At 36.8% G+C, this 20033-nt stretch overlaps 1 protein-coding gene across 2 annotated transcripts in view; it reads left to right on the plus strand.

The window, feature by feature from the left end:
* The window catches only part of CSMD1 (CUB and Sushi multiple domains 1), a 1197532-nt gene that overhangs the window by 901704 nt on the left and 275795 nt on the right, over nucleotides 1-20033 (plus strand). For both annotated transcript variants that reach the window (XM_063330346.1, XM_063330347.1), the window contains exons 16-17: nucleotides 1965-2103; nucleotides 9074-9261. In XM_063330346.1, the coding sequence (XP_063186416.1) occupies nucleotides 1965-2103; nucleotides 9074-9261 (327 nt within the window). The remainder of the gene's footprint in view (nucleotides 1-1964; nucleotides 2104-9073; nucleotides 9262-20033) is intronic.

Below are 20033 nucleotides of genomic sequence, written 5' to 3' on the forward strand. Positions count from 1 at the left end.
TAATCTAAAACCCACCATGAAATAGATTTCATTCTTCATTAACTATACACAAGTAATGTAAATGCTGTTTTCCTGGCCAGTCATTTTGCCCCAGAGACAATTCAGTGTGTATGTTTCCTGTTTTGTGGGTTGCTTTTTTTCCCCACTTTCTTATATCTGGAAAAACTTCCCAGAGACACGTGCAAATAATGAATGAAATCAAATAACTTCTCTTTTTTTTTTTTTTTTTTGTTAAAAACATAGAATCAAAACTAGGACTATTAACTTACTACTCACAAATTCATAGAATCATAGGATAGTTTTGGATGAAGGGACCTTTAAAGGTCATCTAATCCAGCCTCCCATGCAACGAGCAGGGACATCTTCAATTAGATCAAGTTGCTCAGTGCCCCGTCCAACCTGACCTTGAACGTTTCCAGGGATGGGGCATCTACCACCTCTCTGGGCAACATGTTCCAGTGTCTCACCACCCTCACCGCAAAAAAATTTCTTCCTTACATCTAGTCTGAATCTATCCTCTTTTAGTTTAAAATAATTTCCCCTTGTCCTATTGCAACTGGCCCTGCTAAAAAACCTGTCCCCATCTTTCTTATAAGCCCCCTTTAAGTACTAAAAGGCTGCTATAAGGTCTTCTCGGAGCCTTCTCTTCTCCAGGCTGAACAACCCCAACTCTCTCAGCCTGTCCTCATAGCAGAGGTTTCCATCCCTCTGATCATTTTTGTGGCCCTCTTCTGGACCCACTCCAACAGGTCCATCCATGTCTTTCCTGTGCTGAGGGCTCCAGAGCTGGACGCAGTACTCCAGGTGGGGTCTCACCAGAGCGGAGAAGAGGCACAGAATCATCTCCCTTAACCTGCTGGGCATGCTTGTTTTGATGTAGCCCAGCATGTGGTTGGCCTTGTCGGTACACATTGTTGGCTGATGTTCAGCTTTTCATCCACCAGTACACCCAAGTCCTTCTTGGCAGGGCTACTCAAAATACCTTCATCCCCCAGGCTGTATTCATACTGGGGTTTGCCCTGACCCATGTGCGGGACTTATACTTGGCCTTGGTGAACCTAATGACGTTCACACTGGCCCACTTCTTGAGCCTGTGCAGGTTCCTCTGGATGGCATCCTGTCCCTCAGACATTTCAATCACATCACCCAGCTGGTGTCATCTGCAAACTTGCTGAGGGTGCACTTGATCCCACTGTCTGTGTCATTGATGAAGATACTGAACAGTACTGGTCCCAATATGGACACCTGAGGAACACTACTTGTCACCAATCTCCATCTGGACATTGAGTTGTTGACCACTACCCTCTGGATGTGACCATCCAACCAGTTCCTCATCCACTGAACCCTCCACCCATCAAATCCATTTCTCTCTGATGTATAAAGAGTGTCTGCCTTTGGAGAGAGGGCGTGATCCTGACTGGATATGGTCCTGTGCAGTATGCTGTAATGAGCAGGGGGTAGACTAGATGATTTCCAGAGGTCCCTTCCAACTTCAACCATTCTATGATTCAATGGAATATTTACAGCAATCAGTTCCACTGAGCTGAATGATTACTCAAAAAGGTATTAGATGCCACAGTAAAATGAAAATAATTAACTATAAATTACTTGGAACATTTTTTCTGATATTTCCACATAGATGTGGAATCATACTAGAACTAAAAAATGATGATCAATTTTTTTTAATGACAAAATGTGCTTTTCAACAGAAGGAAGGCTGACAGAAGCAAGTGCCGTGCTCTGTATATTAAGATATGTATAGAGTAGTAAGCTGTGATAAGATACATTGCAGGACTTATGAAGAAAACAAACTTCTCATAACATAATGTAGAAAATTTAGCTGTGTCCTATATTAAACTTATTTTTATATGCTTTTTAATTCAATTTTTGTGAGTTCTGTGAATATATAATATTCTATTAGAAATACTGTGTATATTATAAGTATACATGCTTTTTTCTTTCAGCACCATGTGGTGGACATTTGACAGCATCAAGTGGTGTTATCTTACCACCAGGGTGGCCAGGATATTATAAGGACTCACTTAACTGTGAATGGGTGATTGAAGCAAGACCAGGACATTCCATTAAGATCACTTTTGACAGGTGAGAATCATAAGGTCAAACAAGTCATGTATGGGCAAAAATATTGCTTTTAACATTGAAGAAGAAAAATATTCTTTAAGAACCCAAGCTAGAAAAAGAAATGGTGATGCAACACTCACAATAAAGTTTAAAACTGTATTTACATTGTCGTTATTTATGTTTTGAACAATTTGTGTTAAATGTCCACCTCCTAGCACACAAATAGGGATATCTTTTGGACATTTGACTACTTTGTGTTCAGGTACAACTATATATTGTTCCTGATGATGACCTAGGGGAAAAAAAAAGTATGGAAAAAGTTCTGAGTATTGTGTGTTGGATAAGTTTTATTTTTTTTCCCATTAGGACTTTTTTTCTGATGGAACACACATTACACAGCTAGAGAAGTCCACAATTCATTGGGTGAGCAATTGGCTGACAGGCTGAGGGCAGGCTCAAAGAATTGTAGTAAATGGGGTTACATCAGGCTGGTGGCCAGTCACCAGTGGGTTTCCATCGGGCTCAATTTTAGGGCCAATATTATTTAATAGTTTTATAAATGATCTGGACACAGGAATTGAATGTACCTTAAGTAAGTTTGCCGATGATGCTAAACTAGGAGCACTCCCTCAAGGGTAGAGAGGCCTCACAGAGAGATCTGGATAGACTGTAGTGACCTGCTACATCACTTAGATGCACACGGGTCTATGGGGCCGGAGGGGATCCACCCAGGGATACTGTGGTAGCTGGCAGAAGTGCTCACCAAGCCACTCCCCCTCATTTATCATCAGTCCTGACTAACTGGGTAGGTCCCAGTTGACTAGAAGATAGCAAATGTGATGCCCATCTACAAGAAGGGCCACAAGGAGGATCTGGGGAATCACAGACCTGTCAGTCTGACCTTCATGCCAGGGAAGGTTGTCGAGAAGATTATCTTGAGTGCTATCACACAGCATGTACAGGACAACCAGGCAATCAGGCACAGTCAGCATAGGTTTATAAAAGTCCTGCTTGACTAATTTGATCTCCTTCTATGGCATACAAGTATCTAGCAAAATTGTGATTTATTTTTTTTTTTTTTTTCAAAAAAAGAAAGTGATTAAACAAAACAAAATTTTAAAAATCTTCACCCTTCAAGCATCTTTGTGAAATAAGTAAAAAAATATTCATTTATTTAGGTGTTTGATCTAGATACTAATATCACACTAAAGTTTCCATTTGTTGAAAAAATGCAAAGGACAATATGAAAGACAGCACCTGGAGCTAGGCTGCAGCGGCTTCTGTTGTACCAACCTTCCTGTATTCCGCTATTACCCAAGGGGATGCAGTAATCCGAGTCTAGTTTCACCTTTGCATGTAGTCAACAGAGAAGAGCAAAATTTTTCACTGTCATTCAGTCTTTTATGTCTAATAGACAACATGGAAAGGGATGAGAATTAATGGGGAGAAGGGCAGAAGAATATAAAAGTGACTGTTACTGGGTCAAATCAAAGATCCATCTTGCTCGATATTATGTTCCTCACAGGGACGAAAATGCAGAATCTTAGGGAGAAGTGTGAGGACCAGACAAATGTGTCTCATATTTCCTCTAAGTACTTCTCCAGTTTGCAACTCAGGACATTCCTGAACTTAAAGGTCATTTTTTAAATGTGCGTAGTGAATTTCTGCAGGTATCACTTCCACTGATTTATTTGTTTCCCTCTTGCACCCATGTAAACTTAACAATCACAACATTCTTCATTTTGGGGAACCCACTGGAATATCTGTCTCAGACTGAAGTGCCATTGATAAGGGGGGTGGCATATACAGATAAGGTAAACAGCAAGTCACCAGCACTAGACAGCATTCACCCAATAGTCCTGAATGAATCCAAAGATGAGATGGCCGAACACTTGAAAGGTGTGTGTAACTGTAACTGTTCTTTTAAAATCGTCTTGATACCTGTGCACGTCAGGAACCAGATCTTTTAAGCCTTTCATGGACATCTAAGGAACTGCATGCTGGATGCCCACTGTCAAAAGTATAACAGAATGTAGCATTAGTGGAAGCATGGATAAATAGGATATACTGAGGAAGTGCCGATATGGTTTTTGTAAAATAAATCCTATCTCAGAAACCTAGAATTCTTTGATGGTGTGAGAAAGCATAGAAATATGTTGGATATAGTTTACCTGCGTTTTCAAAATGCAAGTTTTGTATTTTGTACCTCACCTTGCAAAGGGCTATTAAAAAGCTAAGCATCATTTTAATACAAGGAAAGGTATTACATGAATAAAAACTTAATTAACAGATGATCAAAGTCTCACAGTGGAATTCAGGGTGTTCTACAGAGTTCTGTGTTGTGTTGAAAACTGTTCAGCATGTTCAGAAATGATGTTAAAAAGGAGAAAAATAGACTAATAATACTAAGTTATTCAGGATATTAAAAAAAGGGATGACTGAAGAATTCCTGAAGATTCTTACAAGACTGGATGTCTGGGCAGCAAAATTGCAGGTTGATTAAGTAAATGCAAAGTGAATCATATAAGAAAAAGAGTTTCACCTTGATATGTAAAATGATGCTTTTTGAACTTACACTGGTCACTGAGCTGCCGAAGTCCTGGTGAAAGTTAAAATAGGTTGTATATTTAGTTTACCATATCCTTTTTCCAGTCCTGTTCTTGTTTTGTTATTATAAATGCATTAAGGTTGGGGACAAAGGAGAGAATGATCAATACCAGAGAAGAATGGGAACTGTTTAAACAGTTTTCATAAAATTATTGTGTTACTTCTTACAACAACAAAAGGATGTTTGCTTTCATTGTATTCAGCAGGAAATTCCAGAATTTTAAGTTTCTGTTTTTTTCTCATGAAAGACTTAAATATAAGCTTATAATTAATATATTATTTGCCATATTTTTTCTTTTTTTTTCTTTTTTTTTTTTTTTTAAGTTAATCATCAGAAGCCTGAGGTTCAGGGACATCTTCCCAAATGCAGTGAAAGCAAACAGCCATATTATTGTAAGATGGAGCATTTTAATTTTATAAATGGAAATGAGTTGCCTGAAGTTGCAGACGTTTGGATGACCAACTATGACTTTAGCAGTATGACCGCTATATTTCTGAGGAAATTAATGGGAAACGTAGGCTCCTGTGACATATGGGGCAGTTTAAGAACTAAATTTACTGAATTTTAGACAGAAGCACCCACATATTCCATTAACAGAATTCTAGAGCTTTGTGTACAAATTGAACTGCAATGAAATTAACAAGAACTTGGAGTTTACCCTGATCAAAATTGAGAATTCTGATCAGGTATAATTTTTAAAGTACAGCAGAAAGTCAATTATCTACTCCAGCTTTATATCAGCATTATTAAAAGAAAGATTCTGTCTCTTTTCCCTAAATGTTTCAACTAGAAAACAGTATTACCATTAAGCACACTGGTTTTGGTAGATGGAGAAGAAACCCTTCGTTGCTTTCTTCAGAGGTTTATGCTTTCCTGGCAGATTTAGGAAGTTGTATAGCTTTACTACATTGCATTATAAATTTCATTAAAATTGTTATACTTTGGCAAGTTAACGATAGTGTAGTAATCTCCCTTTTGCAATCAAATTATTTTCTTTTGCCAACATGAAGGTTTTGCTACCCAGAGTAAAAATTGAATGGAAAACCTTTCTATTACTTACAAGAAACTAACTCTGCTATCTGATATAACATTAGCAAATTATACATCAGTAAGCAAAATCACTACCAAATAAATAAAAAAGATCAATTAATTGATTTTGTTAATTAATTAACAAGTACAGCATTTTGTCAAGGATCTTGTTTAGTTTGGGGAAAATGGAGCCCTTTTATACCTTGCTATATGACTGATCGTCACAGATACAGCTGCCAGAATGAAACTTTGCATGAATGTGATATTCATAATGGAAATTATCTCACTCTTGAGCTAATGAAGCTTTAATGTTGCTAGACAAATGGGCCTTACCAGAGTACTTAGAAACTTTCCAGAAATAGCAGCAGATGACTGAGTAACCCTATGAAGATTTTACATTGAAACATTTTGCATTTCTGATCGTGACTAATGCCTGGAAGGGTAACAAAACAGTAAATTCTAATTGATCCAAGCCATAAGAAAAGGGGCTAGAAGTATAACTGCTGACTAGCAGATTTTTAGGACTTTGAATATTGATGAAAACTCATTGGATAGCATACAAAACAAACCTTATTCGAAACCTACCTAACTATGTATGAAAAATAGTATAACATACCATTATTGAAGTCTTTCTCAAATTCTCTGTTAACGTTTGGAGAATGTCCTACCTTGTACTAACACAAGTATGCTAATAAACATTAAAATAAAATAAGAAAACAAAAAGTAACTCCTAATGAAGTACTTCCAGTAAGGATGCAGAACTTCCAATAATAAATTATTTTATTTTATCATTTCAGTGACAGGGCGAATATTGCAAAAAAAACCCCAAACTCAACCCAAATAACATGACCCCCCAGAAAACCGCCAAACAAACAGACAAGTGAACTAGAAATAAATTTGTAAGTTTGAGATGAGCAAGAACCTCCTTGAAATTAAGATTGTTGTAATGGGTAGCAATTCCTGTAGGAGTTATTTTGAGTTTTCTGTCTCCAGCAAGGGTTTGCAACCTACTGTTGTCATACTGCCGTGCTACGAAGGCGGCAATTGCTGGCTGAGAGCGCTTTATTGCTAATTAGTTTCCCTTGCAAACATAACTGTCAAAATAATTGAACTATTGAATTATTGATCTTGAGTCCATTCATTATGAGTACAAATAAAGTATTTAAAGGAGCCTAGCAGTAACTGTCTGTTTTCCTCATTTTGCTGCAGGGTAAATCAATGTATAATCTCTGAAATTATAGAAAGGTACTAAAAACCTGTCAAGTACTTTAGTGATGCCCTCTATGACTGTCTATTTTGGTAAATTAAAGAGAACCAGAGAACCTTCCCAGCCACAAGAACTCATTTGTTTGTGCAGTTAAATTGTTGAAATAGTCTCTACGTACTTTGCGAGCTTGCCAACTAGCATTCTCCGCAATAATTATCAAGCATGTCCAGGAGTTAGTGTGGGCAAGCAACCATTCATAACAGGAAATTTGAATAATATCTCCCTGTTTGAGAGGCTAAAGGATATATTTAATTGTATGGATGTAGGCCATTCCATGCTAGCTGACTTCACTGCCAGAAACGGGTCCTGAAAATGCTTAATGTATTAGCAAGCCTGCAAGCCCTGTGTTCCACTGTCAGAGTGGATAGATAGCAGTGAGAGCAATCCTCTGGATTTTAGACAACATATCCAAATAGAGTAGGTAGTTTGGTTGAAAGCGCTGTAAATCTAGAGAGTTTTCTATGTGAAGAGGAAGCAATGAGACGAAGGGCCTAAGTCAGCTTCCAAGCAGTCATTAGCTCTGATAGTTAAGCAAACAAATACTTTCCAAATTCTGAATGTACTTTGTTTTCAGGAAATCATGAGAGAAGAACTATAGAGATTACTAAATACTTGCTAAATCCAAACTTGCTGTTACTGATACTCATGTGTCTGTGAAGGTGATTTTATATGACCAATGCTAATGGGTCTGTAAAATATAATGGCATGGCTGGGGAACTTGTTCATTCTGTCATCATTACTAACAAAGTATAAAGTTTATTTATGTTTTGAAGGAATGTCCTATATATTTCCCCTTTTTCTGCATGTTTAATTATTTGCAGTTTTCTTTAATTACAAGAACACAGTTTCTTATCTCCAGACCCACTAAACATGTGTCCCATATTGGCAAGACAGCTTAAGGGCATTCACTCTGAGAAAAGTGTTGTATTGCATAGGGGCACAGTTTATTGCTCTCAGAAGTTGAACTAATAAGCCCTATGGGAAAAGAAGAGAAAATCTCAGAACATACGCATTTCTGAAATATTAACATCTTATGAAAATAAGAATATTGGGCTTGCAGGCAAATATATTTAGACCAGTATAGATATCTGTGTAATAGCACAAATTTTGTTGGCAGGAAAATTGACGTGTGCATGGTTTAGGTGTTGCGGTTTGCAAGAGTGTCTGATATAACCACAAACTGTGTTGAAAAGCATCTGATGTGAAAAATGCCAGTCAAAGTTTCATCTACAGAAAGAGCAGATTTCAGCTGTTTGATTTAAGAACATCTAGTAGTGGATGACTGCACACACAGACATCCTGTATGAACTGGAGAGATGTGATGTGGTTTAGTGATTGAAACAGACATTGACTCTGCTGTTGATTTTGAAGTTATTTGTTCTTGTAAATCAGCTACCTCATTAGTCTCCTTCTCTTTTTTCATTCCTGTCTATATTACCTGTTTCTTTGACACATTAAGATAAACTAAGGAATTCTGCTTATTAAAACTTACAAATTTCAAAATGATGGCTTGGTTTATATTTAGTATTTTTGTACTGCTTTACTTCATAGGACAGAAATAATTATTTAAAAGTAAAGTAGCAAACTATGTTAGGAAAAAACCTTTAGATAAAAAAATTAAACAGTTAAACATGTAAAACAGCTTTTGACAAACAGCAAATAATGAGATTATTGAGATGAAATAATTAAATATTATTGAAGATGTTCCTAGGATGTCCAACTATTTTTTTAGCCTGAGGGCAAGAAATTTCTTGGATCTTAATAATGCAGTTTTCTTTGAGACAAATTGCATTTTTCTACCCAGATCCCCCACTAAATGTCTTTCTGAACCCCAGTCATATGGTTGATCTGAAGTATGTTACATCCCTTATGGATTTTATGTGATACCAGAAACAAGAAAGCAAGGAAAAACACGCCTAAAACCTTTCGTAGTTGTTATCCTCAGTAACACACCAAGGGGTCTGTAGATGTGCCAATTTTTATATGTATGATATTCTTGATCAGTTACACACAGGTTGCATTTCCAACAGGTAAAGAAAATAACACCATTCCTCTACCTACCAGATGACTTGCATATTCCTTTTCAGATTTCAGACTGAAGTTAATTATGATACTTTGGAAGTCAGAGATGGGCCAGCTAACTCATCACCATTAATTGGAGAATACCATGGAACACAAGCACCCCAGTTCCTTATCAGTACTGGAAATTACATGTATCTGCTATTCACTACGGACAACAGTCGTTCCAGCGTTGGTTTCTTAATTCACTATGAGAGTAAGTCTGATATTTCTCTGATAGCTTTTTATTTAATTTTGAAAATAACATTCAATTTGAAAATGAGCAAACGAATGTGAACAAATAAACTTCAGTAATTATATTTGTATAAGAGCAAATTATGTTTATTCTGTGCTGTATTGACGGATAATTCTGAAACTATTAATTAATTTTGGAATTTTTTTTCTTCATGAGTTCTTGTATGTTGTTCAGAATGTTTATGGACCTAGATGTTTAACCAAGTGGAGAGTAATTTTAGAAACTTGCCCTTATGGATAAACATATATTGTCTTTTTTTGGTTGGTTTCTTTTTTCCCCCCTTTCTCTCTCTTTTTTGCTTTTTCTCTTTCTCTGGGTTCAATACACTTTTGCAGTACTGAGCAGAATTGGGCCTTATCCATACTGATTCCAAAATGCAAATAAATGCATATTAATATGCCCCTGTGAACTATAGAATTATTATAATAGCATTTGCTTTTAAATTAAATACATAAAACGACATATATTAAACTGTCTTAAGTCATACTAATCTTTATAAGATAGTATAGCCATTAACTTAAATACTGAATAAGGAGAGCTTATGTGTTTGGTGTGGTTGTGCTAAACAAATGACAATATTTTTAGCAGTTGTTCTTATCTGGAAACTAACCTGATTGCAGTAAATATTCTGTCATATTGAACCTGGAACGAGTGCCTAAACTTATATTTCATAGCGATATCATAACTTGGAAATTCTGCATAGTTTCTTTTAGCTTTGGCTCAGACATGGTGATAATCACTGAACAGACAATAGTATGGTAAACCGCAAGGCTGTAAAGACGAGGCACAGTGGGTAGGATTTTCCCTGATTGTATTGGATCTAAATGTTGCTGTTACATTTTGTAATACAGTCCTTAAATATTTATAATTGTGTGTTTTATTTTGCACCCGCTGTCAGGTAGATGTATTTTGTTCTGTTAAAAATTGAGACAATTAGTAATAGAATAGCTGTGCTACACATTCTTAAAGAGGAAGGTCTAATTATGGAATTATTTAGAACAATATTCATATCTTTGCTTTTTATCTTTGTTGAAAAATTTAGTATATCACATACACATGACATTAGTTTTTCAGTGCTGTTTCTCTAAGTAGTCTGATATAATGTCTGAATTAGATTTGATTAGTGCACTTTAAACCTTGACATTGGATTAGATGTAAAGGTGACAAAAGGCTAGTAAATGATCTTCATCTTATTTCATATCTAGTTCTCATGCATAGAACATTTTTTTTTAAAAAGGCTTTTATATAAAAAACTAATATTTTCCAATTTTAAAAGTCATTAAAAAAGCTAAAAAATTTGTTTTACATGCTCTTTCTCAGCAGATTGTACAGCATCTTTCTCTTTCTGTAGAGGTAACATTTAAAAGAGTGGCTGGTATTACTTTTTGCTTAGAAATGAGTAAGAAAATGAAATGTAATTAAAAAAAAGTAAATGAAGTTCTCAGTTTAAGGAGTGAGATTGGGTGGGGTTTTTGTGAATTATATTTTCCATTAAATAATTATCTGAAAACTGAATAGGCATTAACAAAAATCTTATGCTTTCTTAGTTATAGACAGTGACTGCTGTTTCTGTTATGGTTTTAATGTCATTGTGAATTTTGGGCAATGGAGATCTGGTCAATGCAATCAATGGAGTCTATGGAGCAATTCAGTAAACCGAAGTAGAATCCAGGGGCTGTATTTGATTGCACAAGCACGAAGAGTTAAGAGGTTTTTAGGTACTATGCCACCTAGTCGCCAAGTACTGCACCAGAGACTTGGCTCTTGTACAAGTCCTTTGCCATGCCTACCGGTTCCATGGAAACATCCTGGTTATGATAGGATAGTACTAGAACTGTATATTGAGACAAGAAAATTTCTCTCCTTGTAACTTTCCTGAATAAGTTGTTCCCTAGTTTGCCCTGACTGGTACAATCAGATCTCTTTTGACTATGAAAGGAGCTTAAAGACCAAACAAGCCTGTGGACACATCAGTGGAAGCATCTTAAACTGAAACTGAGTCTAGCCCTGAATGTCCACGCTGTAGAAAACAATGCAATACAAAAAGAAACTTTTTACCTGTCACCAACTGGAATGGGTATGTCCATATTTATAGCATAAGCCATCCAGAGAAAGCTTGCTGAACACTTCATACCTATGTCAGTGCATTTGCTCCACAAGGCTCCTTAAGTCAGTCACAGCCTCACTGTTTATATTGCTTTCTTCTCACGCTATGTTTCTCACAGGATAAAAATTGTCTCCGTATTGCGTTGTGTTGTGCATGTTTATGTAATACAACTGGAATTTGTCACAGAGTCTCTCTTCTTTGCTAGTCAGGCCTGGGAGCTCCTGAGCATTTCTGTAGTGGGTATCCTTCCTTGATCCTTACCTCTGTATTGAAAAATGTGCACATGCCAGAGTGCACGTGCCAGAGGTAGTTACAGTAACTAGTAACATGGAAGTACTAAGCAGATTAAGTCAGCGTTTTCAAAAACAGATGGAAAGACCCTATGGAGATGCTGTGTAGTCTGTCAGGAACAGGGGAGACCAAAGATTTGATCACCCTTGAAGCCTTAACTATAGAAATTGCTTATGTTAAAGATATCACAACAGAGCTTCTATTTGTTTCATGTTTCTTCCATTGTAGAAGAAAAGGCATTCAGTTATAAGTTTTAAGAAAAGTTTCTGAATATTTTCTTTGGAAATTCATATAACTATCTTATTCAGGCGTGTCCTAAAAATCTTCCAATTATAGTCATAACTTTGAAGATAAATTAAATCACTGAACTGTGAAGCAGCAGGACCTTAATCTTGCTTAAAAGAAAAAGCTCAGTATAAGCTATACTGAGTTGCTACTGAAATGGCAGTAATTTTCTATTAAGCTAAAATATGACTGTAATACAGCTTTAATAAAATTGTGACCCTTAAAAGTACTTCAGATGTAAAGGCAATTTGTAAATTCCCCACCTTAAATTTCTGTAATTCAGCTTCTTGGTGTAACTTCTAACATAGATAATGCAAGACCGTGTAGGTCAATTCTTATGCATCTAAGCAAAAAAATTAATGAAGTGCCCATAATATTCTTTAAGTAAAACTACTGATAAAACAGTCCATGTTCTCAAGAATAGTTCATCTATATTCTTTTGACCACCTTGCCTCAGGCATCACATCTCCCTGATCTGCTTCCCTAGTTCTGTGGGTTTTGTTTTTTTTGTTTTTTTTTTTTTACAGCTCCTCATTCTGTGAGATAGATTGTGCAATCTTAGTCTTTTTCTTAAACTAAAACATAGAAATACCTTTATCCAGAGATTCCGTTAATATAAAACCATATTTTATTACGGTATTTTTTTTAAATTTATCTTCCCTTAAACAAGAAAACATGGTATTTTTCAAAGAAAATTGAGCAATTGTTTCTTAAATCCAGATAATTTATTTAAAAGTTATGTTTATTTATGGATTAACATTCCGTTCTATACTAAAATTTATCTGAAAAATGGAACAGAGATCATAGTTATGCATTGAGACAGTAATCATCCCATATCTCCATTTACATCAGTACGTATTTGATAAACATTACAATTCTCTTAAATAGTCAGGGAAAATTGTTTTAAGTCAAGGATCACCCATCTTTGTAAAAACTTTCCTTTTTGGTCATTGAAACAAGCTAGTAAAATTAATACTGTGATTTACCTTAGTTGAAATGTTATCGATAATAAAAAAGATAAAAGTAATACTTTATTCATAGTGTATAAAATCAGGTATTTGTTTAGATTTGGTTTTGGAAAAGAACCTTTTAGATGCACAAATATGCAATCTTCATGGACTTAACAAAGAGTCAAGATCATTCAGACAGCCCACAATCAGTTTTATCAACGATAACATAAAAACAAAATACTTCCTTGCACTCTTTCGTTTGAAGAAAAAATAATCCTTGTGAATAGTCTGGACATGAGGAAAAGATTTGTAAATTTTCCATTGTCAGGACACACTCACTCGAAAAAGTTTTTGGAATGTTGGGGAAGAACTTTTTGTTTCAGCAGTTGATTTTACCCTGACTAAGAAGAACCAATAGAAAGCCTGAATAAGAAAGATGATTTTTGTGAAAGTGCCCATGAAATACTAGAGTTTATAATTCTTAAGAAATGAAAGAATGAGGCAGCACAATTGTGACCAAGTTGATGGTTTTTAGAAATCTAAATTTAACCAAACTTGAGAAACTGGTAGATGAATGTTCTTAGGAATGAATTCTGAGAGTCGTTTATGAAAGAGATGATATTAAGGCCCAACAGCATTTTGGGCCTCTCTTTTTTGGAGAGAAAGAAAAAATACTATCAATTTCTGTAGCTATTTAAAAATCCTTTTTAATGATATGTAAACAAAAAGTTAATCATATAAGTGTTGGTTATAGTCAAACATTGCTATACACGACCATCAAAGAATAACACAGATCTCTTAGGATAAAATCAGAAAATACAAAATACACATTTGTTACGGAAGCAAGAGACAGAAAGACAATAACAAAAAATATCTATAACTATATTGAAAATGAGAAGAAAATTAATATCACTACTTCGTAAAAATTGAGCAAACATCAGATGTTACAGAGAAGACTAAACATTCTTTTTCTGTTTTGCAACATTTACAGAAAAGCTTAATTTTGACCATGTACTTAACACAATTGAGTGAACATTTACAAGGTAAGAATGCAGCATATGGAAAGAGGGTGCTACATGCCTGCCCAGGGAGGTGGTTGAGTCACCATCCCTAGAGGTATTTAAGAAATGTCTAGATTTGGCACTTTAGGGCATGCTCTGAAGGGCAGAGATTGTAGGGGGTTGGGTTTTTTTTTTTTTGTGTTTGTGTGTATGATTGGACTCAGTGATCTCAAAGGTCCTTTCCAACCATGAAGATTCTATGATTCTATGATATTGTGATAATTAAATATATTCTGTTCATCAGGGACTGTTGAAGTTCCCTGTGCTATCCTTAAAGGCAAAGCAGAAGCAGTCTCCACTCCACTGAAAATTATGTCTGAAAATTCAAAACTGTAGGGAAGTTTCAAACAATTGCAGAAGGGCACACATCTTTCAAAGAAGGGAGGGGCAAAAAAAAAGAAAAGAAAAAAAAGATGAGGGCCAGAAGGATCAAGGACATTAGTTTTATCTTCACTCTTTAAAGATACCAGTTTCAAGCTGATAAACAAGGTGATAAGGAACAAATTATTTGTATTTGATAAGAACAGACTATGTCAAACCAGTCTAATTTCTTTCTTGACGGGTTATCTGGTTTTGTAGATTTGGGAATGGAAAAGGAGGGAAACAGCTCTGTGTTGGCATTTAAAAGGCTTTTAGAAGCTTTCCAGAGAAAATACAGAAATTTGGTCTAGATGAAATTATTAGAGATGCAACAGGTTACTTCAGTGAGCACTGGAAAAAGTTGCCCAGAGAGACTGTGGTGTCTCCATCCTTGGAGATACTAAAAATGCCTCCAGATGCGCTTCTGTTGCGAGCGGCTCTAGGTGACCCTGTCTGAGCAGGGGGGGTGGGCCAGGTGACCTCCAGAGGTTCCTTCCAACCTCAACCATTATGTGACTCTGTGATGCTGTGAACAATTTTGAAAACTTTTATGCAAAGAGCAGCCAGCAATTAGTAGTTTCATTGTCTAACTGAAATTTGTAGGGATCCTACTGTGATCTGGCCTACATCCAAAACTATCTGATATGTTTATTAACAATTTTGACGCTAATATAAGAAGTACACTTACAAATGCTGAGGATGATTCCAGTCTGCAATTACAGCAAGCATTATGGTGGAGATGGTTAGAATTCAAAACAAACTAGATGAGCTGAAGAAATGGTCTGAAATAAAGAAAAAAGAACTATCAAAATCTATAAAGAAACATGCTAAGCATAAATAGAGGAGGAGAAATGACATGCACAAATACAAAATAGAAATACAGTAGAAAAGGATATGGTGTTTACACAGAACATAAATAATTTAGAGGAAAATGTAGTAGTAATGCAAAAAAGTAAAATCTTCTGGCTGTTGCAGTCAATCATCAAAAGAAAAAGAAAAGAATGACAGAAAAGACAATTTTTGTTTACAGGACTACTTTATCTAGGACTTGGAATATAATTATCTCACTTCATTTGCTGACCAGAGAGAATATTGTGTCCAGTTTTCGGACCCAGTTTAAAAAAAAAAGTAGAAGGTTGTTAACATGGAAAACATGACACGTACGGAGTCATTGAAAGGTCTGCACTTGTTTAGTCTAGAAAAGGGATGACTTGACAGGCAGGAGGGAAGGCATAAGAGTCTCATGTGCCTAGGAGCTAAGAATTGCAGCTAGCCCTGGAGTTCGGTCTAGAACTTTGCTAAAATGCCTGTGGTCCCTGTCAGCAATGAGCAGGACAGAGGTGACAACAAAAATAATGTGCACGCAAGTACGCTCCTAAATTTGACTGTGTTGTGCTCTGTCGCTTGGAAATACCTTCCAAATATTCTCTGGGGAAAGATTTTTTTCAACTTTATGTGGAGGAGGAATTTAAAAAGCTCGTGTAATAATGTCACGACTCCCTCTTTCCTTTCATCCTCTACGCCCCCTTCCACTACATTCACTCTCCCACTTCTCACTTCCCATTTTCAAGCACCTTTGCTTCCCCATCTCCTTTATAACATCATTGATATGTTTCTCTAACAGGAATTTTTAAATTCTGTTGACTGTATCACGGTTTTCAGTGATGTAGCAGTGTTCAGTAACGGATGTAACAGATGCAGTGCATAACACAGCGACTGCTCCATAGCTAGCAGGAGTGGGTAACGTAGTGGTTATGGCACACAGCTATGTTTTGCTTTCTTTTTTTCTTACCTGACTTATTTTCTTCATGCATTTTGTGCCATGAGCATTCTTTAGGCAACCTTTTAGCAATCTTACACTTTAATATTCCATTTTTCTAATTATTTTAACTATTTAACCTGTGAAGGGAAAAGCATAGGTGTGTAACACTGTATACCCCGAGTGTGCTTCATGCTCTACAGCACCAAATTAATTTCCTCTTCAAAGATCTAATGGGATCTAATGATTAAACCAGTTTCTAAAAATAATTGTTTGCAAAATATGCATTTTAATAATCAATGAAGCATCTAATATAGCTAACGACAGCAGGTTGATAAATGGTTGATGAAATGTCAGTGTTGACAGAGTGAAGTTTTTGAGGATGGCTGTCCATATTTTTCAATTATTCAGTGATGTACAAAATCTGTTTGTATGTTTGCTGTTTACTTTGGATTGTGTGTTATGTTCCTTTGAAAAGAGGATGATTAAACTCTAGGGCAGAATTACCTGCTTATCTAATTCCCACTGCTACATGGAGTGAAGTGGAGGGAGACTACCCAGGGAGCTACTGAGCATGCTCCTCTTGGGAAATACTGCATTATGTAAGGTGGGAGAGAAAAGACATGGTTTTCACCCATACTTTAGTCTTATATTTACTGAGCCAATTATGAATAGTATTAAATCAACTCTTTCCAACCATGAGCCCAAAATTTATCACTCTGATGCCAGAATTGCTCATATATAGTTTAAAATTGTCTTTGTAGTCAGGAATCTCAGTACTCAAGCTTCTCTGATGTTATCTCCTATTAAGAAAAAAAAATCAACAAATTGTTGTCCAAAGAAACAAAGAATAATTATTTTATTCTCAGCTATCTTTACAATTGCTAATTCTTACATACTGAATATTTCCCCCCAAGAATTAAGCTCTGTTGTATGAGCTGCCTTTTTTATTTATACAGCATCACTATTTCAGTCAGGAACTTGGAAGTTCATAGGGTTGCTGCAGCTTTTGGTCTCCTTGCAAAAATCTGAAACAATGTAGTCAAAGTAATCTAGAATTATCATTTCAAAAAGAAACTGGTAAGAGTTTACCTGTTATATCCCAAAGCAGTTGATGTCTTTAGGCAGGGGTGGAAGGGTGCCCCTAAGAGGAAAGAATTTTAAGGACGCTACCGTGGACCTGCATCTGCTCTAAGAAAACTCAAAACATGAAGTATAGTTTGTCTAAAAAAAACCTAATGTGTATCAAAGTTAAAATTTCATACACAGTTATGATTTACTTAGGGCAGATACAGTGCAGAATATTACAGACTTAAAAGGGTTCTTTGAGTCTGTATTAAGCAATTTAAGTCAGGTGAAGGGAATCTAAAAATGCACTATGTCAGTTAACATGGTACATTTGCATTAAGAGCATGCAGTCAAGTCTAGAAGAAACTTACTCATCTAGAATTTAAGTATGGCAGGGATGCTTCATGAAAACTAGATCATAAGCTTTCAAATATGAGTTCTAACTGAGATATAAGAATAGCTGGAGGGTATAGGGAATATTCCTCTGTGTAATCTGGAGTCATTTTATGATATTTTTTTGGTTTGTAGTCCTGCTTCCAACCCTCATATCTATAATTCTAAAACCTCTATTTTATGCCCTGATAAATATTTTTTTCCTTAGTTTTTAATTCCTCCTACTTCTTTCCTAAGGTTGTGTGATAGTCCTGGATAAATAAGGCAGGATAGAAGCAGTAAACTGAGAGTACAGCTTCCAGAAACAGTTCATAGATATGCAGGCAGCTGAGAGGAGCAGCACCTTCAGTATGTGTTTAGGGGGCTAAGGCGCTAGGAAATGCCTAACGCCCTGCTATAGAGAATTTTGTGCTGTCAGCAGTCGGCTTTGAAGAAGGAACTGCTTCGGCAAAAAGTAGACTGGAATGATTCATGCTAGAAATTCAGGTCACCTGTAAGGAAGCACATAAAATCTTTAAAGTCCTCAGGAGAGCTAATCTTTCTGAAGGCTCTCACAGCATCTATGTGTGACGACATCACCCGTATGAAATCATGCCAACTTACAGCATTCCTTCCTACTCAGCACCGAAATACTGAAATTAATGTGAAAACTCATGTGAAAATACTTAAGTTTATGCAGTGGGTGCCAGAGCTTTGAGGTGGATATGTCTAAATTTTATCCCAAAAGCTGACAAGGAATTTTAAACTCCAAAGTAAGTCCAGTGTTATTTAAACAGACACACAACAGATAATTTTTCAAAATAAAGTAGATCAAAATAATTGCCTGAGAACAAACATTAAAGTATTTATAAATGGTTTACACACACATATACTTCCTGTCCCTTTGTGGTCAGTTTTTTTAGCACGTCAGTGGCTTTTTGGGTTGCAAAAAACTCTACACAGGCTCCTCCAGGTCTCTCTTATCTCTGCGGCTTGACTCTGTATTTGCTACCTGCTGTTTTCAGCCAGCTTCTAGATTTTCCTTCTACTGCAGGCTTCATGCTGGCTTTGTCCTTCATACTCTTGGTTGTCTTTTTACCCACCACAGCCCTCATTCTCAAGGTTTTCGTCTGGACATTCTCAGCTTCACACAGAAGGAGGAACAATGTCCCCTTCAGTGAAGAGGTTCTAACTAACTCGGTCATTCTTGTTTCCAGGCATATGACACAATCTTATAAGGTGTAGGCATCAAGGTTTACAAGGTTAACCATCAAGGTTTGGTTACAGGGGGGCTGCTGGGGTAGCTTTTGTGAAGACAGGCCACAGGCTGCCCTGTGCCAGACACAGATGATTCCAGCTGGCTCCAACTGACCCACTGCAGGGCACAGCCTGTCAGCCAAACTGGTGGCACCCCTGTGGTAACATATTCAAGAAAGGGCAAAAAGCTGCATAAGCGAGTGAGGAGTGAGGAAAAGAAAGTGTGAGAAACAATCCTACAAATGCTAAGGTCAGAGAAGAAGGAGGTGCTCCAGGTAGATATTCCACTGCAGCCCACGGAAGAGACCACAGTGGAGCAGATAACGCGAACTGCAGCCCATGGCAGGCCTCGTGTCAGCGCAGGTGGATATTCCCTGAAGGAAGCTGCAGACCACGCAGGCCCACACGGGAGCAGCTTTATCCTGAAGGGCTGAAGCCCGTGGGAAGGACTCACGCTGAGGAAAGACTGACCACAATTCCCATTCCCCATCCCTGCTGGGCCACTTGGGGAGGGGTGGGGAGGTAGAGGAGTTGGGAACGAAGGAGTGAACTTGAGCCTGGGAAGAAGGGGGTGGTGATGGCGTTGTTTTAGTTTTTGTCTCTGTTTCTCACCATCCTACTCTATTTTTAATTGGCAATAAGTGAAATTAATTTTCCTCAAATTGAGTCTGTTGTAGCTGTTATGGTAATTGACAAGTGATCCCCCTGTCTTTACCTCAGCCCGTGAGCTTTTAATCTTATTTTCTGTCTTAGTTTCTCCGCTGTACTGTTGAGGGGGGAGTGAGAGAGCAGCTGGATAGGGGACTGGCAGCCACCCAAGGTCAACCCACCACACGTAGTAACAGAAAATAAAAGAAATTCCTTTCATCCCCATAGAAAGTCTTAATTTGTTTCCGTTGTGTGTATCCATTATAGCTCATTACATGATTAAATTCTACAATCGTTGGCTATCACTATAAGCATAATGGATAATGCTTGGTTAATGAGCCTCCATTTGATAATTTGTTGTGGTTTTTTTTTTTCGTTGTTCAGTGTATAGCTCCAGGTTTATTTACCAAACACTATTCAATCTCTGCTATAAGACATAATTACTAAAGACTCCTTTTGTAAGATAAGAGTTATACAATTGCGTAAGCTGTGTTCATTGCCTTTCTATTTTTGATGCATAGGATAGTATCTGCAGGAATTAACAAGTAGTTTCTGAGTTCATCAAAAAAAGCAGT

The sequence above is a fragment of the Chroicocephalus ridibundus genome, chromosome 3 (genome assembly GCF_963924245.1).
Source record: "Chroicocephalus ridibundus chromosome 3, bChrRid1.1, whole genome shotgun sequence".
Lineage (NCBI taxonomy): Eukaryota > Metazoa > Chordata > Aves > Charadriiformes > Laridae > Chroicocephalus > Chroicocephalus ridibundus.